We start from the raw sequence: 18552 nt of genomic DNA on the forward strand, positions 1-18552 counted from the left end.
ATTCAATTCCAAGTAGCTAAGCAACATAGGCAAAGCCGATGATTTGGCGTCGATTTTCCTTAAAAAACCAACGGTCAAATTATTTTAAGTATATATACGTTGCCATCTATGTATCTCTAGCATTATAATGTTAGTCTTTGTCCTAAAGTGAGTGTCAAAATGCTAAGTTACAATTCAGCATCAGAGTCCAGTTGACCTACTAATTTGCTTACACTGACTTTAATCCTTTTCAAATCAATTCTAATAGGGGATTAACAATGTTAACATAATCATGTTTGAGGTTTTAACGGTAGAAAAAAACAAATTTGGACCAAATGTTAATCTGATACTTATTGTCCCTTTACTCAGATTAAGATACCATTTGACCAAATGAGAATAGAAATGTCTATAAAAACATCACTGTTTGGGAGTTAAAAAAATTACAACCTTTTGTTTGATTAACTCCATGTTGCAAATGAAAAGAAGAAATATACTAGTATTTGGAATGTACTGCCTAGTTTTCACTAATGAGTATTCCACCCCGGTTGGATTGGCGGATTGTAAATAGCTGATAAAATTTTAATGTTGAAATTCATTTTATAAATAAGCAGTTACTTTTGTGTTGATGGGCTGAAACAGATAATTAAAAGCTGACTTTTTATCTAAAAATGACTAATATAATCTTAAAATTATTATACAAAAAGTTACAAATTTAAAAATTATTTTTTTTTAAAGAAAAGGAGAAACAACGGATACAGGATACACAACGAATAGGAAATTAGAGGTTTTATTTTGGGAAAGATATTTTGAAATTAAAAATAAATATTAAGAATAAAATAGTAAATGTCTTGGACAAACTAAAAGTGTTTATACGCTGAAAAGTCATAAGTTAGGGGTAACTAACTTATGACCAAACTCGTAGATAAGCCAAGAAAGTACTTATACATCAGTTTGATCAGTTTATAAACTTAGTCAAACACTACTATGTGATTAAGGTGTTTGTTTATCTTATACAAACTCATTAGTTAATTCTCAAATATGAATATGCAGTTTGATTCCTTTTATATATTTTCTTGTCCTATGTGAAAGATTATATCTTTTCATTCTACTATATAAAGGAAGAGTTATGATACTAATATACTATAACATTCATAGAAACCTTTCAAACTAGCAATATCCATATTTCACATTTTGGTGCTTGAAGGAAAACTCCAACATCAAAATGGTAAGTTCTCCTAGAGAAAATGTCCAAAAGAAAAATCTTTCAATGACTCAAAATTTATGTTGCTCGGACTCTCCAAATATGTTGTTGCACCTGTGTCGGATCCTCCAAGAATAAACGGCTTTTGGAGGACCTGACAGGCACCCGTTGGCATTTTTGAAGAGTCCGAACAACATAGCTTAAAATCATGCATGGAATTTATGGTTAATTAGTTTTTTTGTGTTTACTTATATGCAGGGGATGTGCAGAGATGTCAAGAATGAAACCAAACAATCACCAAGGCTAGGGGGAAATAGAGCAGCTTTATTTGCATATGGTAAAAATAAAGGCATAACTTAATGTAATATGAACAACTAGTTTTCAGAGTGTTGATAATATATGGTAAATCTTTAAACCATGCAGCTATCGCGGGAATCGATGTCATGGCTTTCTTCGCAACTGGTGTGAGCTTGGTGACTTACTTTTATGGATTTATGAACTTCAGCATAACAGAATCAGCTACTGCTGTTACAAACTTCATGGGAACAGCATTCTTGCTATCATTATTTGGTGCCTTCCTTTCGGATACTTACTTGTCCAGGTTCAAGACTTGTGTTCTGTTTGGCTGCATTGAAGTCGTTGTAAGTTAATCCTCCCGTGCCCCCATCCCCCTGCTTATTATCAGTTTCAACGCTTCTATCAGTTAGTTTTAATCAGCTAAGTCAAACGGACTCTTACGTGGATGTTTCACTTTTCAGGGGTATGCACTTCTAGCAGTGCAAGCACATTTCAGGCAACTAAGACCATTTCCTTGTAAGGATGTACCCTTGAGCCAAATGAACCAATGTGAGTCAGCAAATAAAGGTCAATTGGCAATCTTGTATGCGGGACTTTATCTAGTTGCAATTGGGACCAGTGGAGTTAAAGCAGCAGCACCGCCTTTAGGAGCTGATCAGTATGATGAGAAGGACCCTAAAGAGGCTGCTAAACTATCAAGCTACTTCAATTGGCTTATGTTCTTTCTCACCACTGGTGCCTTGTTTGGTGTCACGTTTGTCGTGTGGATAAGTGAGAATCAAGGATGGGATTGGTCTTTTGCTGTCTGCAGTATTGTAGTAGGCTTCTCAATTCTGTTTCTAACATTGGGAAAATCATTGTATAGAAACAATGTCACAAAAGGAAGCCCCCTTACGCGTATCATGCAGGTGTTTGTTGTAGCACTTAGAAACAGAAATCTTCGTTTGCCACAGAATGAACACGAGTTACACGAGATTCAGGATAAGGAAGCTAGATATGATACTGAGATTCTTCGAAAAACTGAACAATTCAAGTATGTTAACACATTTTACAATCTCTAAATTTATGTTCTAGTTGAAATTTGATGCAGCATAAATGATAAAATCCCTGAAATCTTTGCAGGTTTTTGGACCGGGCAGCGATAAACAGGACTGATCAGGAGGCATCCACATCAAATGCACATGGACCATGGAAACTTTGTACTGTCACACAAGTTGAAGAGACAAAAATTGTCGTCAGAATGCTTCCAATTATATTAAGTACTGTCTTCATGAACACATGTTTGGCTCAGCTCCAAACATTCACCATCCAACAAAGCACAACAATGGACAGAAAAATCCACAAGTTTGAAGTTCCAGGGGCTTCAATTCCTGCAATTCCCCTGCTTTTTATGATCATCCTGATCCCTATGTACGAACGTGTTTTCATACCAATAGCAAGGAAATTCACAGGGATACCAACAGGGATTCGACAGCTGCAACGTATAGGTGTTGGCCTAGTACTTTCATCTTTGTCAATGGCAGTAGCTGCAATTGTAGAAAAACACCGAAAATCAATTGCCATTAAACACAACATGGTTGAATCTGCCGCTCCATTGCCAATGAGTGTCTTCTGGTTAGGCTACCAATACGCAATCTTTGGTCTAGCCGATATGTTCACATTAGTGGGGTTACTTGATTTCTTCTATTCAGAGAGCTCATCAAGCATGAAAGCACTAAGTACCGCGATTTCTTGGTCTTCACTGGCAATTGGATACTACACAAGCTCAATAGTAGTGAGTACAGTGAACAAAGTAAGTGGTGGATGGTTGGCTAACAACAACTTGAACAAAGACAAGCTTGATTACTTTTATTGGTTGCTAGCAGGATTAAGTGTGCTAAATTTCGGGTTTTATTTACTCTGTGCTTCATGGTATAAATACAAGAAGGTAGATGTGAATCCAGAAGACAATGTCCCTAGTAATAAGGTTAAGGAGGGCAAGGGGAAGATTGAAATGGGCATAGTTTAGGAATTTTACATAATAATGTTGATTGATTCAGTCTTAATAATATATGCCTGAGAGCACATAATCATATGAAATCTTGTGCTTCCTGCATTGTTCATGGAATATACTATAAGTTCAACTGAAACTCAGTATTTTCGACACAGAGTAGTTTAGACGTATGTGAAAAATCATTTAAACTCATAATATCGAAAGTAGAATAAGTTCTAAACACATTAAGATTGAACCATAAAACTTAAATCATGAATCCCTCCCCTGTTTGATCAACTCTTTCTTCAAAGACGAAAAGACTCGAAAGGAAAAAATAAAACAAACAATTGAAAGTTATTGTGAACCATAAAATTGCATATGTTCTACGAAGCAGGGCAGAGCTAGGGGTTCAAGTGGTTCATCTGAATATTTGCGTCAAAAAAATACACTATATATAAGGTTAAAACTATTTTTTATGTATACTGATGTTGAATCCCGATAGATTCTTGTGTGTTCACTTTTTTATATTAAAAATCTTGGCTCTGTGGAACTCCTCAAACTTCCAAAAGGTTATGATATCACCCATGAGCAATCATTATTTGACCCATAGGCCATAGCTAATGACAATAATAGTACTAAAATCATTCTTAATGGTTTCTGAGTTTATTAATGTCATTTTTAATATCAAAATTACGTCGCAATTAAGCACACTTTGTGGCCTAAAACAAGGATGAGGAGGAGAAAAAAAGAAGTCACATGATTGTCCACTAATTCGACAATAATATAGTTATAAAATCATTACTATTATATTTCCGAAGACAAGTTATGTTGTAATTAGTTATATTGAGATATGTTATTTTGAGATATTTTTTATTGACTATTTGGTCTTGTTGTATTAAAAAAAGTATGTATTGCAAATTTTTTTAAATGTTGTTTATATACAAAAATATCTTCCACCTTATCTATAGTAGAAAAAAGGTTCGTGTATTTGTCATTTTTATTGTTTTATCCTTGGATAACTACTCCTGATATTATTATTTTATCACTATTTTCTCATTGAAAAATATTCAGTGACTATTACCGTATATATTTTGCTTACAGAAGGAAAAACAATATTCCCTCTGTCTCTATTTAGTTGTCCACTTTAGAAATGACACACATATTAAGGCAACAATGATTAGCATAGTGAAGTTACAATTTTACCCTTATAGTACAATTTACAATTTCAAAATAAATTCACACAAGATAACTAATCAATGCTCTGGGAAGTTCATAAGTTTATTTACTACTCCCTCTGTCCCTATTTAGTTGTCCACTTTAGAAATGACACACATATTAAGGCAACAATGATTAGCATAGTGAAGTTACAATTTTACCCTTATAGTACAATTTACAATTTCAAAATAAATTCACACAAGATAACTAATCAATGCTCTGGGAAGTTCATAAGTTTATTTACCGTATTTATGACAACTTTTCACTTCAAAATTACAGTCACTTCTTTGAATTCAAGTGAACAACATACACTTTTACAATTTTTTGTATCTTCACTATGCATCTAATGCTTCTATTCGATCTTCATCTTTCCTTTTTAAATTTTTTACTTCAATAATGTTTGGATCTTCAATCAATATAAGTGAGCCTTCTACTTTGATAGGAGTATTAGTTGAAACTTCAAGTTTATTTCTATCCATTTTTTTGAGTAAAAAAATTGTTCAAAATTTTTACTCATAAACTCACGAAATGTTTTATGGGTAATTTAAAGGATTATGTAACTCCCCAAGTATAATAAATGTATTGTCTGGTTCCAAAAAGGATGAATTACAGCTTACTAGATATTTTCAAGAAGTTTAAATGAGGGTATAATAGGGAAAATTTTTTGTCCTTTCTTGATTTATCAAAATGGATAAGTAAATAGGGACAACTAAAAGAGGAAATATGGACAAGTAAATAGGGACAAAGGGAGTAGTACTTAATGTTTTCATACAAAAAAACTAGGAAACTTTCCACTATTTCAACGAGAATTTATTTTCTGCATGTGTTTTCCCAATGAGTTAGCTCAATGGGAAATAGGTAGGAAAACTGTGTTTCATAATACAAATTTCTTATTGATTTGAGGTGGAAAAAGCCTCTGTATAATATAGTAATGTATTCTCTGGTAAGAATAACTTATTTTAATACTAATTACTAATCATGATATAACTTATTCATGCAAGATTGGTAACCAAATAAAGAATAAAGCTATATTAATTTCTTATCTCAAAACTATCTATACTTGTCTAGCATACCAAACCACCCATATAGTTTCTCAGCTTCATTTTCAATCAAATCATTTAGTTTTACTGTTTAATTTAATTTTTTTTGTTTATTGCTTTTTCCCTATTCGTTTCTTCCGTCCACTTTTAATTGTCATGGTTTCTATTTTTAGAGTCAAACTATAAGAACTTTGACTAACATTTTAAGATGTATTTTTCCATCATATTGATATGACAAAAAAATTGCAATTTATAGTACTTTTCATATAGTTTTTGATCATCTAAATTTTTTGTTTAAAATATCGAATTAATGTAATCTAATTTAACTTTGAAAATTAGTCAAATTGACTTTCGAAAAGCGCAACATAACAAATAAAAGTAGACAGAGGGAGTACTTTTTTGTTGAGTGGGTAAAATTGATTCGTGAAATCCACATAAAAATGATTTTTGTACGGAATATTAGTATATACCACTACTTAATTATAAAGTTGTTTTGAGTGACGGCACCAAAAAAACAACTAACAAATAATTAATGTGATTTTCTGTACATGGTAAGGATACAACTAACATTATGAAAGATTTTTTAAAAACTTAATTAAGTATTTTCCAATGTACCAAAAGAAGATATTTAACATTATTAGTAGTCTATTTATATGACAGAAGCTAAAACAAACAGTTTGGCTTAGCAAAAGAGAAGAGAGAAGCTACAATCTAAATGGTAAGTAAAATTAGCAATTATATGTTTTTAGCATATGAAGTATTTTCCAAAATTAAGAAATGTTTGGCTAAAATGTAAATAGTTTTATTTTGATAACTGTTGCAGGGGATTTGCAGAAATGTCAAGACTGAAGAAAATCAACTTCAAAAGAAGGGGGGAACTAGAGCAGCTCTTTTTGTCTATGGTAAGCATATTTCAAGTATATAATTGTTTAACTCTCTTGACATAGAGCGGAATTCAATTGAAGTCCCTTCGTCGAAGAATAATATTATGCTTATATATGGAGTAGTATGGGCGGAGCCACCTTAGACGAAGGATGGTCTGGTGCACAGTGCACACCCTTCTCTAGGGAATTATGTGGTGAATAGAGATTAAATGTTAGCTATAATGAGTTATGTGGTGTATAGAGATTAAATGTTAGCCATAATGAGTGTATTTTTTAATAATTTAGGGGAAACTTTTATATTCTAGTGGTCAAGTAGCTCAATTTTTTCTTTGAGTTGTAGGTTTGAATAAAGATATAACACATGGGCCTAACTCGATGGGTCTGACTCTAATACCATGTAAAGATATGGCACCTAGGCCTAACTCAATCCCAATAACTAGCTCGATTTGTCCAAGTCCATATAAGGAGACCAAATTCCCATCCCTCTACGGATGTGGGACTTCTTAACCGAAACCACTCGCAAGAAATCCTGACCTCCGCCACTGATTTTGACTATGGAGTTTTGATATTCTGATATCTGATTATGCAGTTGTGGCGGGGGTTGATACCATGGCTTTTATTTCAAAGGGTGTGAGCCTGGTGACTTACTTCTCTGGGTATATGAACTTCAGCTTAACAAAATCTGCCAACACTGTGACAAACTTCATGGGAACAGCGTTTTTGCTCTCATTATTTGGAGCTTTTCTCTCAGATACTTACTTCTCCAGATTCAAGACTTGTGTTCTATTTAGCATCATTCAAGTTTTGGTACTTGTTTATTTATACATCTTCCCTATGAAAGAGAAAAACATATATATTTCAAAGGTCCGTGCAGGATCATGAACTGACTTTGATCATTCTTTCAATGTTAGGGATATGCACTACTAGGAGTTCAAGCGCATTTCAGCCAACTGAGACCATTTCCCTGCAAGGATGTACCTTTAAGCCAAAACGATCGATGTGAATCTGCAGATGCAGGCCAATTGGCAATCTTGTATGGAGGTGTTTATCTGATAGCACTTGGAAACAGTGGAGTAAAAGCAGCTTTGCCATCATTGGGTGCTGATCAATTTGATGAAAAGGATCCCAAAGGGGCTGCTAAGCTATCAAGTTACTTCAATTGGCTGCTGTTCTTCATCACCATTGGAGCCATGCTTGGAGTTACATTGTTTGTTTGGATAGGTGACAATCAGGGATGGGATTGGTCATTTGGTATCTCCTCTGTAGCAGTTGGATTGTCAATCCTACTCTTGACCATGGGAAAACAGTTCTACAGATACAATGTTCCTAAAGGAAGCCCTCTGATGCGTATTTCGCAGGTTCTTGTTGCAGCTTTCAGAAACAGAAATCTCCCACTACCACAAAACAAAGAAGATTTACATCAGATCAGAAGTGGAGAGGCTGAAAATGGAATAGAGATTATTCAAAGGACTGATCAATTCAAGTATTTAATAACACCTTTATAGTTTCAGTTTCCTGTTGACATGTTGCTTTACTTAACCAAATTTTCCACAATATGTACAGATGTTTGGACAGGGCAGCCATACCGAGGAACAACCAAGAAGCATCCACATCAAATGCTCATGGACCATGGAGCCTTTGTACTATCTCACAAGTTGAAGAAACAAAGATTGTAGTCAGAATGCTACCAATTATACTGAGCACCGTCTTCATGAACACTTGTATGGCTCAACTCCAGACCTTCACTATCCAACAAAGCATGACAATGAACAGGAAAATTGGAAACTTTGAACTCCCAGCGCCTTCCATACCTGTAATTCCTCAAATATTCCAACTCATCATGATCCCAGTCTATGATCGCATCTTTGTTCCGATAGCAAGAAAATTCACAGGGATCCCTTCTGGGATTCGACAACTGCAACGTATAGGTGTTGGGCTAATACTTTCAATAGTATCTATGGCAGTGTCTGCAGTTGTAGAAAGTCGCCGGAAATCAGTTGCCATTGAGCATAACATGGTTGACTCAGCCAATCAATTACCTATGAGTGTGTTCTGGCTTGGATTTCAATTTGTAATATTTGCAACAGCTGAAATACTTACATTGGTAGGGCTGTTGGATTTCTTCTATGCAGAGAGCACATCAGGCATGAAATCACTGAGTATGGCCATTACTTGGTGTTCACTGGCATTCGGGTACTTCACAAGCTCAGTAGTGGTGAGTGTAATTAACAAGGTGAGTGGTGGCTGGTTAGCTAATAACAACTTGAACAGAGACAAGCTCGACTACTTCTACTGGTTGCTCGCAGCAGTCAGTGTGCTGAACTTTGGCTTCTACTTACTCTGTGCTTCTTGGTACAAGTATAAGAAGCCAGAACTGAACCAAGAAGGTCCTATCTCTGATGAGAAGCCTAAGGGAAAAACTGAAATGCGTGTTGTTTAGAATTTATGAATCGTCATGATGTTCAACCTAAATTATGTCATATAATAATAAAATGTGATTGTGAACATATTACATTGTCCAAGTAATCCTGTTTCACTGGTTTTGTTGGAAAATCCCTTTACACATACAAATAGAATCATAAAACTCATTAGAGAATCAGAACACGCAACGGTTAATACAGCCCCTAAGGGGCTAACTCAGGATCAGCTTGTCAATGCTCTCTTTGTTGCTAATGATGTTTGGATCCTTTCAAGCATTCTTTCAAACAGGTTGTGGGTAATGTAGTGTATGTTTTAACCTGAAATTTCCTATTCAGCACATATTCTTTCAGACAGGTTGTGCATAATGTTAGTCAAAAATATTATAATTAAATAATTGGAGCGGGTATCAATAAGATAATTAAAATGGATATCTTATTATCTGTTAAAAAAATAGTTTAAAACAAAAATTAGAGTCAACAAAATTTAATCAAAAATCATTAAAGATTAATTGGGTGACTTTCTAAGTAAAATATCAATAGTTTAGTGACTTTCTAAGTAAAATATCAACTACTGAGTTATAAAATGAAGCTGACTGACTTTCTAAGTAAACTATTCAAAGTTGAGTGAGCATTTGAGATATTATCTCCATAATGTTGTCAAAGTTCTCTATATTCTCATGTTTCATACTTACGCCTCACTTCCTCCTACATAAAATGCCTCGTCTTGTGCCCCGACTTTTAAAAACACTAATGTTACTCTCAACAAACTTTCTGAGTACAATTTATTAGGATTTGTTTGGTTTGAACACAAGTTATTTTGGGGTTTAATTATCTGAAATTAGCTCGACTGTTTAGTTTGTTATATTAAAAATAAATATAATATATAAAATGCCCTTTAACTTGATCTCAATTGACATCTATGACCTCGAACTTTGAGTGTGCGCAAGTAAACACTTAAACTTGATCCCTTGTTATATTTCATCTTCATTTTCGTTCAATCAAATCAATAAATGATAATCAAACATGAGTTTTATAGTGCCAATTAGATTAGAAAAATGTTTGATTTTATTTTACTTTTTGTGTTTTGCTTTTTCCTTTGACGTTTCTTCCTTTTTCTCTTTTTTTGTTGAGTGCGTGGATATTATTTTTAAAAGATAAGATATTCAAAAAATCCAAAATAAATTGCTTCATGAAAGTTTCGTAACAATAATTTTGCATGAGAAAAAGAAAATTGAACAAAAGTAGAGGCTACCTAAAAAGTTCAACATTATTAGTAGTAGTTTATATTTATTTATTACAAGACAAGAAGCAAACAGAAAACTACTCTCAAGTTGAGTTTGCCAAAACATAGATATATATACATCTCAAAGTATTTGTCACATTTAAGTTTGGATTGCAAATAAGAATCTGCAATAGAAATGGTAAGCTGCCTTTGTAATTGTATGTTTTTAGCATATGAAATATAAGAATTGTATTTTCCAAAATTAAGAAATGTTTGGCTAAATAGCTGTAAATAGTTTAATTTGATAATTATTGCAGGGAATTTGCAGAAATGTCAAGACTGGAAAAGAAACTTCAAAGCAAGGGGGAACTAGAGCAGCTCTTTTTGTCTATGGTAAGTATCTAATTGTTTAACTTTCTTGATAGGAGGGAGATTCAATTGAAGTCCTTTCGTCGAAAAAACTAATATATGTGATGATGGTTAGGGGTTAAAATTCCTGGCTCCACCGTTGATCTTTAACTTTGGAGTTCTGATATTCTTACATCTGATCATGCAGTTGTGGTGGGGATCAATACCATGGCTTTGATTTCAAATGGTGTGAGCCTGGTGACTTACTTCTATGGGTATATGAACTTCAGCTTAACAAAATCTGCCAATACCGTCACAAACTTCATGGGAACAGCATTCTTGCTCTGATTATTTGGAGCCTTTCTCTCAGATACTTACTTCTCTAGATTCAAGACTTGTGTTCTGTTTGGCATCATTAAAGTTTTGGTACTTCTTTATTTTTACATCTTGGTTATGCAAGAAAACAAATTATATGTCCATGCAGGATCAAGAATTGACTTTGATAATTCTTTCAATCTTAGGGATTTGCACTACTAGCAGTTCAAGCACATTTCAGTCAACTGAGACCATTTCCCTGCAAGGATGTACCTTTAAGCCAAAACAATCTATGTGAATCTGCAAATAGAGGTCAATTGACACTCTTGTATGGAGGTGTTTATCTGATAGCACTTGGAAACAGTGGAGTCAAAGCGGCTTTGCCATCATTAGGTGCTGATCAATTTGATGAAAAGGATCCCAAAGGGGCTGCTAAGCTATCAAGTTACTTCAATTGGCTACTGTTCTACAGCACCGTTGGAGCCATACTTGGCGTTACAGTTTTAGTCTGGATAAGTGACAATCAGGGATGGGATTGGTCATTTGGTGTCTGCTCTGTAGCTGTTGGTTTGTCAATCCTGCTCTTGACCATGGGAAAACAGTTTTACAGATGCAATGTTCCTAAAGGAAGCCCTCTGATGCGCATTTCACAGGTTCTTGTTGCAGCTTTTAGAAACAGAAATCTCCCACTGCCACAGAACAAAGATGATTTACATCAGATCAGAAGTGGAGAACCTGAAAATGGAACTGAGATTCTTCAAAGGACTGATCAATTCAAGTACTTAATAACACCTTTTTAGTTTCAGTTTCTTGTTGGCATATTGCTTTACTTAACCAAATTCCCATAATATGTGCAGATTTTTGGACAGGACAGCCATACTGAGGAACAACCAAGAAGCATCTACAACGAGTGCCCATGGACCATGGAGCCTCTGTACTATCTCACAAGTTGAAGAAACAAAGATTGTAGTCAGAATGCTCCCAATTATACTGAGCACCGTCTTCATGAACACTTGTATGGCTCAATTCCAGACCTTCACAATCCAACAAAGCATGACAATGAACAGGAAAATCCAAAACTTTGAAATCCCAGGGCCTTCCATACCTGTAATTCCTCAATTGTTCCAACTCTTCCTGATCCCAGTCTATGATCGTATCTTTGTTCCAATAGCAAGAAAATTCACGGGGATCCCTTCTGGGATTCGACAACTTCAACGAATAGGTGTTGGACAAGTACTTTCAGCAGTTTCTATGGCAGTGGCTGCAGTTGTAGAAAGTCACAGGAAATCAGTTTCCATTAAGCATAACATGGTTGACTCAGCCAGTCCATTACCTATGAGCGTGTTCTGGCTTGGATGCCAATTTGTAATATCTGCAATGGCTCAAATATTTACATTGGTGGGATTGATGAATTTCTTCTATGCAGAGAGCACATCAGGCTTAAAATCACTGAGCATGGCCATTTCTTGGTCTTCGCTGGCATTTGGATACTTCACAAGCTCAGTAGTGGTGAGTGTAATTAACAAGGTGAGTGGTGGCTGGTTAGCTAATAACAACTTGAACAGAGACAAGCTCGACTACTTCTATTGGTTGCTAGCAGGAGTCAGTGTGCTGAACTTTGGTTTCTACTTACTATGCGCTTCTTGGTACAAGTATAAGAAGCCAGAACTGAAGCAAGAAGATCCTATCACTGATGAGAAGGCCAAGGGAATTACTGATGTTTGACCCAAATTATGTCATATAATAATATTGTGGTTGTGAACATATTACATAGTAGTCCAAGTAGTCCTGCATCAGTGGTTTTAGTTGATCAAATATTCCAAGGTGCAAACCATATCTATAGGAGAAGAAATCCTGGCATGAAAGTTTGAGACTTGAATTGTTAATTGATGTAAGTACCCTGTTGCAGCAGAATGTAATACATTCCAACCATTCTAATCTATCCATTGCTAAACCACTCCTTGCTATATTTAGTTTTGAATGTCTTGTTATTTAGTTGCCATTGACACTGAAAGAACTTGGTCTTACAATGCATTTCTTCTTCTTCTGTTTCGCCTTTTTTAAATACCAGAGCTAGGACAAAGTAGCTAAGTTAAACTTTAAGCAATTAACTGGTCGTAAAAGAATAAGGACTGTGAAAAAGTGGATTGTGTCGGCAATCCCACAGACAAAGCAAACGTGTTAGAAATCAAGGGTACTTGGACAGTTAACATCCTGAATTGCATACTTTAAAATCTGGGTTTTCTACTGACAGAATTTAAGTTCTCGCACATAAATAAGCAGCATCACATCCTCATCTGCTAGTAACCCAGGATGAATGGAGCAAGCACCAGATCATGATGCAAGACCCTGTTAACTGGACCACAAGCCAATTGCAGACTCTCAAAGACATGTTGGCTCTATCCTAAGGGGCAATCCCTCCCACTCAACATTTCCCTCAAAAGATAAGTTAGAGAGCACAAATTAAAGGCTAGTAGAGCAAGGATTATCTGATGTGAACTTGGGACATAGGTAAAGAAGAGACCTACCATTTTAGAGGTTCCTTTAGCTAGTTCATGTAATTAGGGAAATTCACATGAACCTCTTAATCCAAGCATTCATTTAGTGCATTTGGAAGCAAGTGATAAACTTTCATAAAGCAGGGTAAAACTCATCTTCAATCTCGAATAATTGTCACTTCTTCAGATTTATAAAGCAGGGTAACTCATTCCTTTCCAACCACTGTTTTTTAAATAGTTCCTTTCCAACGACTTTCAATATACAAAGGATATGATGTACAAATTAGGTAACCATTTTCAATTTTCACGGTAAGGAAGATAAGAATCTAAATTACGGCAGGCCAGGACTAGATATAAATTTCCCTACCATCTAACATCCAATGTTAAGGGCTCTGGTGGGACAAGAAAAGAAGAAATTTTGGTGAAGGACATATTTGACATCAAATTACTCCAAGACGATGAATCTACTTCAATAAAAGGTCTGACCTTCTTAATCAAACGTGGCTTCAAGATCTCTGCCTCAAACCTTGCTGTTACTTCAAACCATGAATGTTCAACAGCTGGCCTTGTTCTCCACTCCCCCAAAGTAGTCCAATATGTGTCGTTGTTTTGAATACCTCTTTCCAGCTCTAACTGGAAGCGGAAAAGGGTCAAGTCTTTAACTTTCACTTTTATGAGATTGAAACGTGCAATTTCACTGGTTTTTCCACCTAGAAACCTCCTTAGAATTTTTTCCAGTAATGTTATCTTCTGGCTCAGAAAATCATTGTACAAGCTCCACTTTCTGTAGATATGCCTTGTATAACATTTTTCAGAAAGCAACTTGATAGATCTTTTGGATACAGACGCAGTTTCAATTCTTAAGTCGGGGTTTCTGGTTATATAGGCAAGTACTGAAGCAGGTCCCCTTACATGTACGGGAAGTAATGGTATGCAGGACGATTGCGACATATATCTAAATTGACCACTTCCTGACTTGGTCAAAATGCTTCCATTTACTAATTTAAGCAAATCAGAGATGTTGAACATTGATATTTCATCAGCACCTTTAACTTCTACAGTGATGCCCTCACCAACAAGGATCTTTTTCAACCCAGTATAGGAAGAGTTCAGCTGTTAAAAAGGTAAATAACATAATGTTGTTAGCCCACCATGAAAACACATAATGATTAGAAAAATCTTACTTTCAGTGCTCGAATAGAACACATAAGGCATCAACTCATGACGAATCACAATAAAGCAACTAGCTGCAAACTAGCAAGAAGAGATCAAAGCACAAATCTATATCCATTTTAAGAGAATATGTCAAACATCAACATCCAAACAGGCTAGATATGTCAACATGTCCAGGCACAAAGAAAAGATTTTCTCTGTGATACAACATGATAATATTCCTATACACGAAGAAACATAATAGATAGAAGATCATTCACAGAGAACATACGCTAGTTTGGCATTTTCTCCCTACTACAGTCAATACATTGAACAAATATATGATGCAACCACAAATTTGATGTTCTCTCCCTGTGAAAGAGTCGAAGTTCGAGAAAAGCTGCATCTAAAGAAGTTCTGTGCATATGCAGCAGCTCTGTTTTGGACTAAACTACATCAGCCTATAACAACTTCTGCCGATATAATTGCAGATTCCTTTCTAGAATCTGATATGTCAATTAAAACATCAAGTTGAGTTAGCACTCCATAAATATGCTGAACCTAAGTACTTCCGGAGTTTTGGCCAGTAGTACATTGATATGCAAAGAGTTTTAAAAACTACATGGTGGATTTGATTTAGCAAATGCAGAAAATAAGCCGGGTGGACAAGTGTCATGGGAGAAGATTGCTTCATCTAACTGTCTACTTCACCAGGCACTCCAATATAAGGATCAACAACCAAATATTACATCTTTAAGATAGTATAGTTACAACACAACCATAGTTTTGCAACCAATCTGAGTGGATCTACGATTTCAAGTCAGTGACAGTTAAGTACCACTACTCATTTGTAACAGTGGGTGCAAGTTCACATTTTTATACTATACACATAGAACTACAGCAGTACAGCTGAACTGGGTGTTAGCCACTACTCCTTTGTGATGACGGGTGAAGCCTTGGTGTGTGTATACATTTAAAAAAATTCAACCATATAGATAGAGCTTCTACCCACTACTCTTTCTGACTACGGATGCTGCCTTATTATGCGTATGTATTTAAAAAAATTCAATTATATGCATAAAACTCGAGCTGAAGTGGGTGCACCAGTAAATCCTTTCAGGTGTATGCAGCCAATTACATCCAAATACAAGACACAAATGCAGCTCAGGAAACAACATTAGATAGGAAGCAGAGACCATCTACAGGAAAACTATCTGATGTAACTTGCAAAATGTACTGCTACAAACAAAGGCAATATTAAAGGATTCGGGGAACATACGGGAAAGGTCAAGGAGAGGTAATCATCTCCAGTAGCGTATAATTCGAATGGCCCTTGGATTTTTAGGACATCAAGAGTGACCTTGGAACCAATCTCTTTAACCAAAGACTCGAAGTCGGATTCATTTTTGTTAGGAAAGTGAAAGCTTTTCCACTGAGATACTTCGTCTGCCATCATGAATACGAATTCCGTCTTCCCAATTCTGACCCGAAACTCATACTTCCTGAAAGTCCCAAACTTTGACTTCTTTACATCCAATTTGGAAACTCTCAAGTCCTGTAAATCCCATTTCTCTCTCTCAGCAATTCCCTCTAACACGTCCTGAATAACATATACAAATAGAACCATAAATTAGAGAAACAGAACAAATAATAGTGTAATTAGTCAAAACCCATTAGAGAAACAGAGCAAATAACAGTAATTAAGCAAAACACATTAGAGAAACGGAACAAATAACAGTAATTAGTCAAAACCCATTAGAGAAACAGAGCAAATAACAGTAAATACACAAACCCATTAGAGAATCTGAACAAATAACAGTAATTAGGCAAAAACCCAGTTGGATAATTGAACAAAACCTCGAGAAATGAAGGAGGATTAGGTGAAGATTGGGGATATTCCTCGTAGTTGATTCTTGGATAAAGGAAGTGAGAGATGTTGAAAGGTATGGTGGATGAAGTGGCAATTGAAACTGGAAATGGGGATAGAGTAAACAGGACCAAAAAGAGTAGGAGAAAAATAGTAGTCGAAGAAGAAGGGAAATGGATCATTGTCGGTCTTTGAGTTTGCTCTGCAATGGCGATGGGATTAACAAGCTTTGCTTTTTCTGCAGAGAACAATCAGATCTTCACAGGGAGAAGGAAAATGACTATTTGGGACACTGCAGTACATGATTGTACATCATGAATTATGCGTAGTGCCAAGTCAATAAGTTTACGTATAATATTTATTACGTAAACAAATTTCAAATGGATATCCGAATTCCTTTTCTTTTTTTTTAGTTCTATACCTTTTTTTACGAAATCTTTTCATTTTTACACGTAAAGACTTTGAAATTGTTATTTTCATAAAAAAAGCAATTCAATATATGTTTGTATCCTATTTTTCGTTAGATTTCATACTCCGTCAAATATTGTCATTTTAAATTTGGGGAAAAAAATCAAATGCATCCTAAATTTGTTCCGAAGAATTAATTACACACTTAAATTGAGTGAAGAGGTATAAGACCGGCACAATAGGTTGAGAGTGTCATCAACTTATCGTGCATTTGATGTCTACACAACCATTTTAGCAATTCATATATTTGCCACACTCATCTTGTTGGACTGTTTGCATGACATTTAAGTTGTAACACTACTGGCTTACAATCATTTTATAGAACTTTCGTTTCACTATATTATAGCTCATTCATAGATATTGGAATAGCCAAAAAGATAAAAGGGTAGCGCTAAGAAGCCAAGAAAACTCATCTCAAAAGGATGGCAAATCTTGAGGCTAATTGCCTTCGCAATTCAAAACAATATATGCCACATCTTAAGGTTGTGCACTTGTAAGTTCATAACTTAACACTGAAGAAAATTGTTACATAGAGACCATACTTCATAATTCACTACATTCAGCACGAATACAAGCAAATATTAAACATGTTCGGCCTCAGAATATTGTGTCACGATTTACAGCTGAAACTTTGTTGGGTCCATATAGACACCATCGTGTCTCCCCTAGTCTGTTTCTCCACTCCACGGTTTAGGAGAAAGGGAAAATGTTCCAGTTCTTCAGATCATGACAACTGAGTCGCTAATTCCAATGATCAGCTTTATCTCTGAGACTTTCCACTACATAAAATTGCAGAAACACCCAATATAGGGCCCTTGAGAAAAACAATCACACAGGCGGATTAAGATAATCCATCCTCAAAGTTGGTTGTTCAAATTGTGGATCGAACAACAGCAGGTGGGATGGGAAAGATTATACAGCTGATCCAATGAGCCAGAAGGCAGTGAATGATCAGTAAAAGAATAAAGAGATGAAAGAAGTCAGTAGAACACCTCCATCTTAGACAGGGTCAAGAAACTGCAACTACTCTCTTCTCCATTACTGATCCATGCAGGGTGTCCGACACCCTGGATGGGGGCCAATATCTGAATACTGACCTACCAACAATGTTTGCAACGGGAAGAGGACCCCTGAGAAATTAGACAGTACAGATGAGATCAAAATTCTGCATAGAGATAAACAAACAAGAACACCAAATGATTTAAGGATTCTTTTTTGCTATTACAACTATGAAGGGTTCCCATGGAGAACATGACACACCACTGCTTCTTGGTTCTTATTGTTTCAGCTTCCTAACCCACCATGGACAAGTGATCCCAATGGGATTATCACACTCACAAACAAGGGAATTTTTTAAGGGCCTGTTTGGAAGGACACCCTGGTAATTGGATTTGGTGTAATTGGTGAAATTACACTGTCTTGTCCTGTTTGGAAGGTCATGAAATTACTTGGTCAGCAGGTAATTGGTGTAATTGGCAGGGGTAATTACACTCTACAATTCATAGGCAGAGGCTGTGAATTGCTGGTGTAATTACCACCTGATTACTTTTTAATTTCTTTTGTTTATTTCTATTTTAATTTTTTTACTTCTATTATTTTAAGTTCTTTTTTAATTTTATTATTCTAAAAATTTGTAAAAGTTTATTTTTTATTTTTTTATATTATATTTCATTT

At 35.4% G+C, this 18552-nt stretch overlaps 5 protein-coding genes across 6 annotated transcripts in view; 3 read left to right on the forward strand and 2 right to left on the reverse strand.

Moving 5' to 3' along the window:
- The first annotated feature begins 506 nt into the window (after positions 1-506).
- Positions 507-3485, forward strand: LOC102597336 (protein NRT1/ PTR FAMILY 4.5-like). The gene is made up of 5 exons (XM_006354900.2): positions 507-539; positions 1439-1517; positions 1604-1821; positions 1939-2510; positions 2600-3485. The coding sequence occupies exons 1-5, from the start codon at positions 507-509 to the stop codon at positions 3483-3485; spliced, it is 1788 nt and encodes a 595-aa protein (XP_006354962.2).
- A 2864-nt stretch (positions 3486-6349) lies between these two features.
- On the forward strand, positions 6350-9095 carry LOC102587628 (protein NRT1/ PTR FAMILY 4.5-like). Of its 2 annotated transcripts, XM_006354874.2 has the most exons (5): positions 6350-6422; positions 6528-6606; positions 7178-7395; positions 7500-8071; positions 8152-9095. In XM_006354874.2, exons 1-5 carry the CDS (start codon positions 6420-6422, stop codon positions 9026-9028), a joined length of 1749 nt encoding a protein of 582 aa, XP_006354936.2. In that variant the 5' UTR covers positions 6350-6419; the 3' UTR covers positions 9029-9095. The 2 variants fall into 2 exon arrangements, with proteins under 2 accessions (XP_006354936.2, XP_015167575.1); XM_015312089.1 differs by lacking the exon at positions 7178-7395.
- Positions 9096-10560: 1465 nt separating this feature from the next.
- LOC102597662 (protein NRT1/ PTR FAMILY 4.5-like) lies at positions 10561-13464 on the forward strand. Its single transcript, XM_015312058.1, has 3 exons — positions 10561-10623; positions 11100-11671; positions 11751-13464. The coding sequence occupies exons 1-3, from the start codon at positions 10561-10563 to the stop codon at positions 12616-12618; spliced, it is 1503 nt and encodes a 500-aa protein (XP_015167544.1). The 3' UTR covers positions 12619-13464.
- A 91-nt stretch (positions 13465-13555) lies between these two features.
- LOC102588271 (uncharacterized) lies at positions 13556-16789 on the reverse strand. Its single transcript, XM_006354876.2, has 3 exons — positions 16401-16789; positions 15823-16143; positions 13556-14504 (listed from the first exon to the last, which is right to left on the reverse strand). The coding sequence occupies exons 1-3, from the start codon at positions 16590-16592 to the stop codon at positions 13755-13757; spliced, it is 1263 nt and encodes a 420-aa protein (XP_006354938.1). The 5' UTR covers positions 16593-16789; the 3' UTR covers positions 13556-13754.
- A 498-nt stretch (positions 16790-17287) lies between these two features.
- Positions 17288-18552, reverse strand: part of LOC102587949 (thylakoidal processing peptidase 1, chloroplastic-like) — a 4662-nt gene continuing 3397 nt past the window's right edge. The window contains exon 6 of the mRNA XM_006354875.2: positions 17288-18008. Within this exon, the coding sequence (XP_006354937.1) occupies positions 17888-18008 (121 nt within the window). The 3' untranslated portion in view covers positions 17288-17887. The remainder of the gene's footprint in view (positions 18009-18552) is intronic.

Source organism: Solanum tuberosum, unplaced genomic scaffold (genome assembly GCF_000226075.1).
Source record: "Solanum tuberosum cultivar DM 1-3 516 R44 unplaced genomic scaffold, SolTub_3.0 scf00184, whole genome shotgun sequence".
In the NCBI taxonomy this organism is placed as follows: domain Eukaryota; kingdom Viridiplantae; phylum Streptophyta; class Magnoliopsida; order Solanales; family Solanaceae; genus Solanum; species Solanum tuberosum.

Bases quoted from the DNA above. Each gene is read 5' to 3' on its own strand.
- LOC102597662 (XM_015312058.1), top strand. From the start codon at position 10,561: ATGTCAAGACTGGAAAAGAAACTTCAAAGCAAGGGGGAACTAGAGCAG. The intron at 10,624-11,099 runs GTAAGTATCTAA...TTTCAATCTTAG, and splicing joins AGCAGCTCTTTTTGTCTATG to GGATTTGCACTACTAGCAGT. The intron at 11,672-11,750 runs GTACTTAATAAC...TAATATGTGCAG, and splicing joins CAAAGGACTGATCAATTCAA to ATTTTTGGACAGGACAGCCA.
- LOC102588271 (XM_006354876.2), bottom strand. From the start codon at position 16,592: ATGATCCATTTCCCTTCTTCTTCGACTACTATTTTTCTCCTACTCTTT. The intron at 16,144-16,400 runs GTTTTGTTCAAT...TATGTTATTCAG, and splicing joins ATCCTCCTTCATTTCTCGAG to GACGTGTTAGAGGGAATTGC. The intron at 14,505-15,822 runs GTATGTTCCCCG...CCTTTTTAACAG, and splicing joins ACCTCTCCTTGACCTTTCCC to CTGAACTCTTCCTATACTGG.
- LOC102587628 (XM_006354874.2), top strand. The intron at 7,396-7,499 runs GTACTTGTTTAT...TTTCAATGTTAG, and splicing joins TTAGCATCATTCAAGTTTTG to GGATATGCACTACTAGGAGT. The intron at 8,072-8,151 runs GTATTTAATAAC...CAATATGTACAG, and splicing joins CAAAGGACTGATCAATTCAA to ATGTTTGGACAGGGCAGCCA.
- LOC102597336 (XM_006354900.2), top strand. From the start codon at position 507: ATGAGTATTCCACCCCGGTTGGATTGGCGGATT. The intron at 540-1,438 runs GTAAATAGCTGA...ACTTATATGCAG, and splicing joins CCCGGTTGGATTGGCGGATT to GGGATGTGCAGAGATGTCAA. The intron at 1,518-1,603 runs GTAAAAATAAAG...TAAACCATGCAG, and splicing joins AGCAGCTTTATTTGCATATG to CTATCGCGGGAATCGATGTC.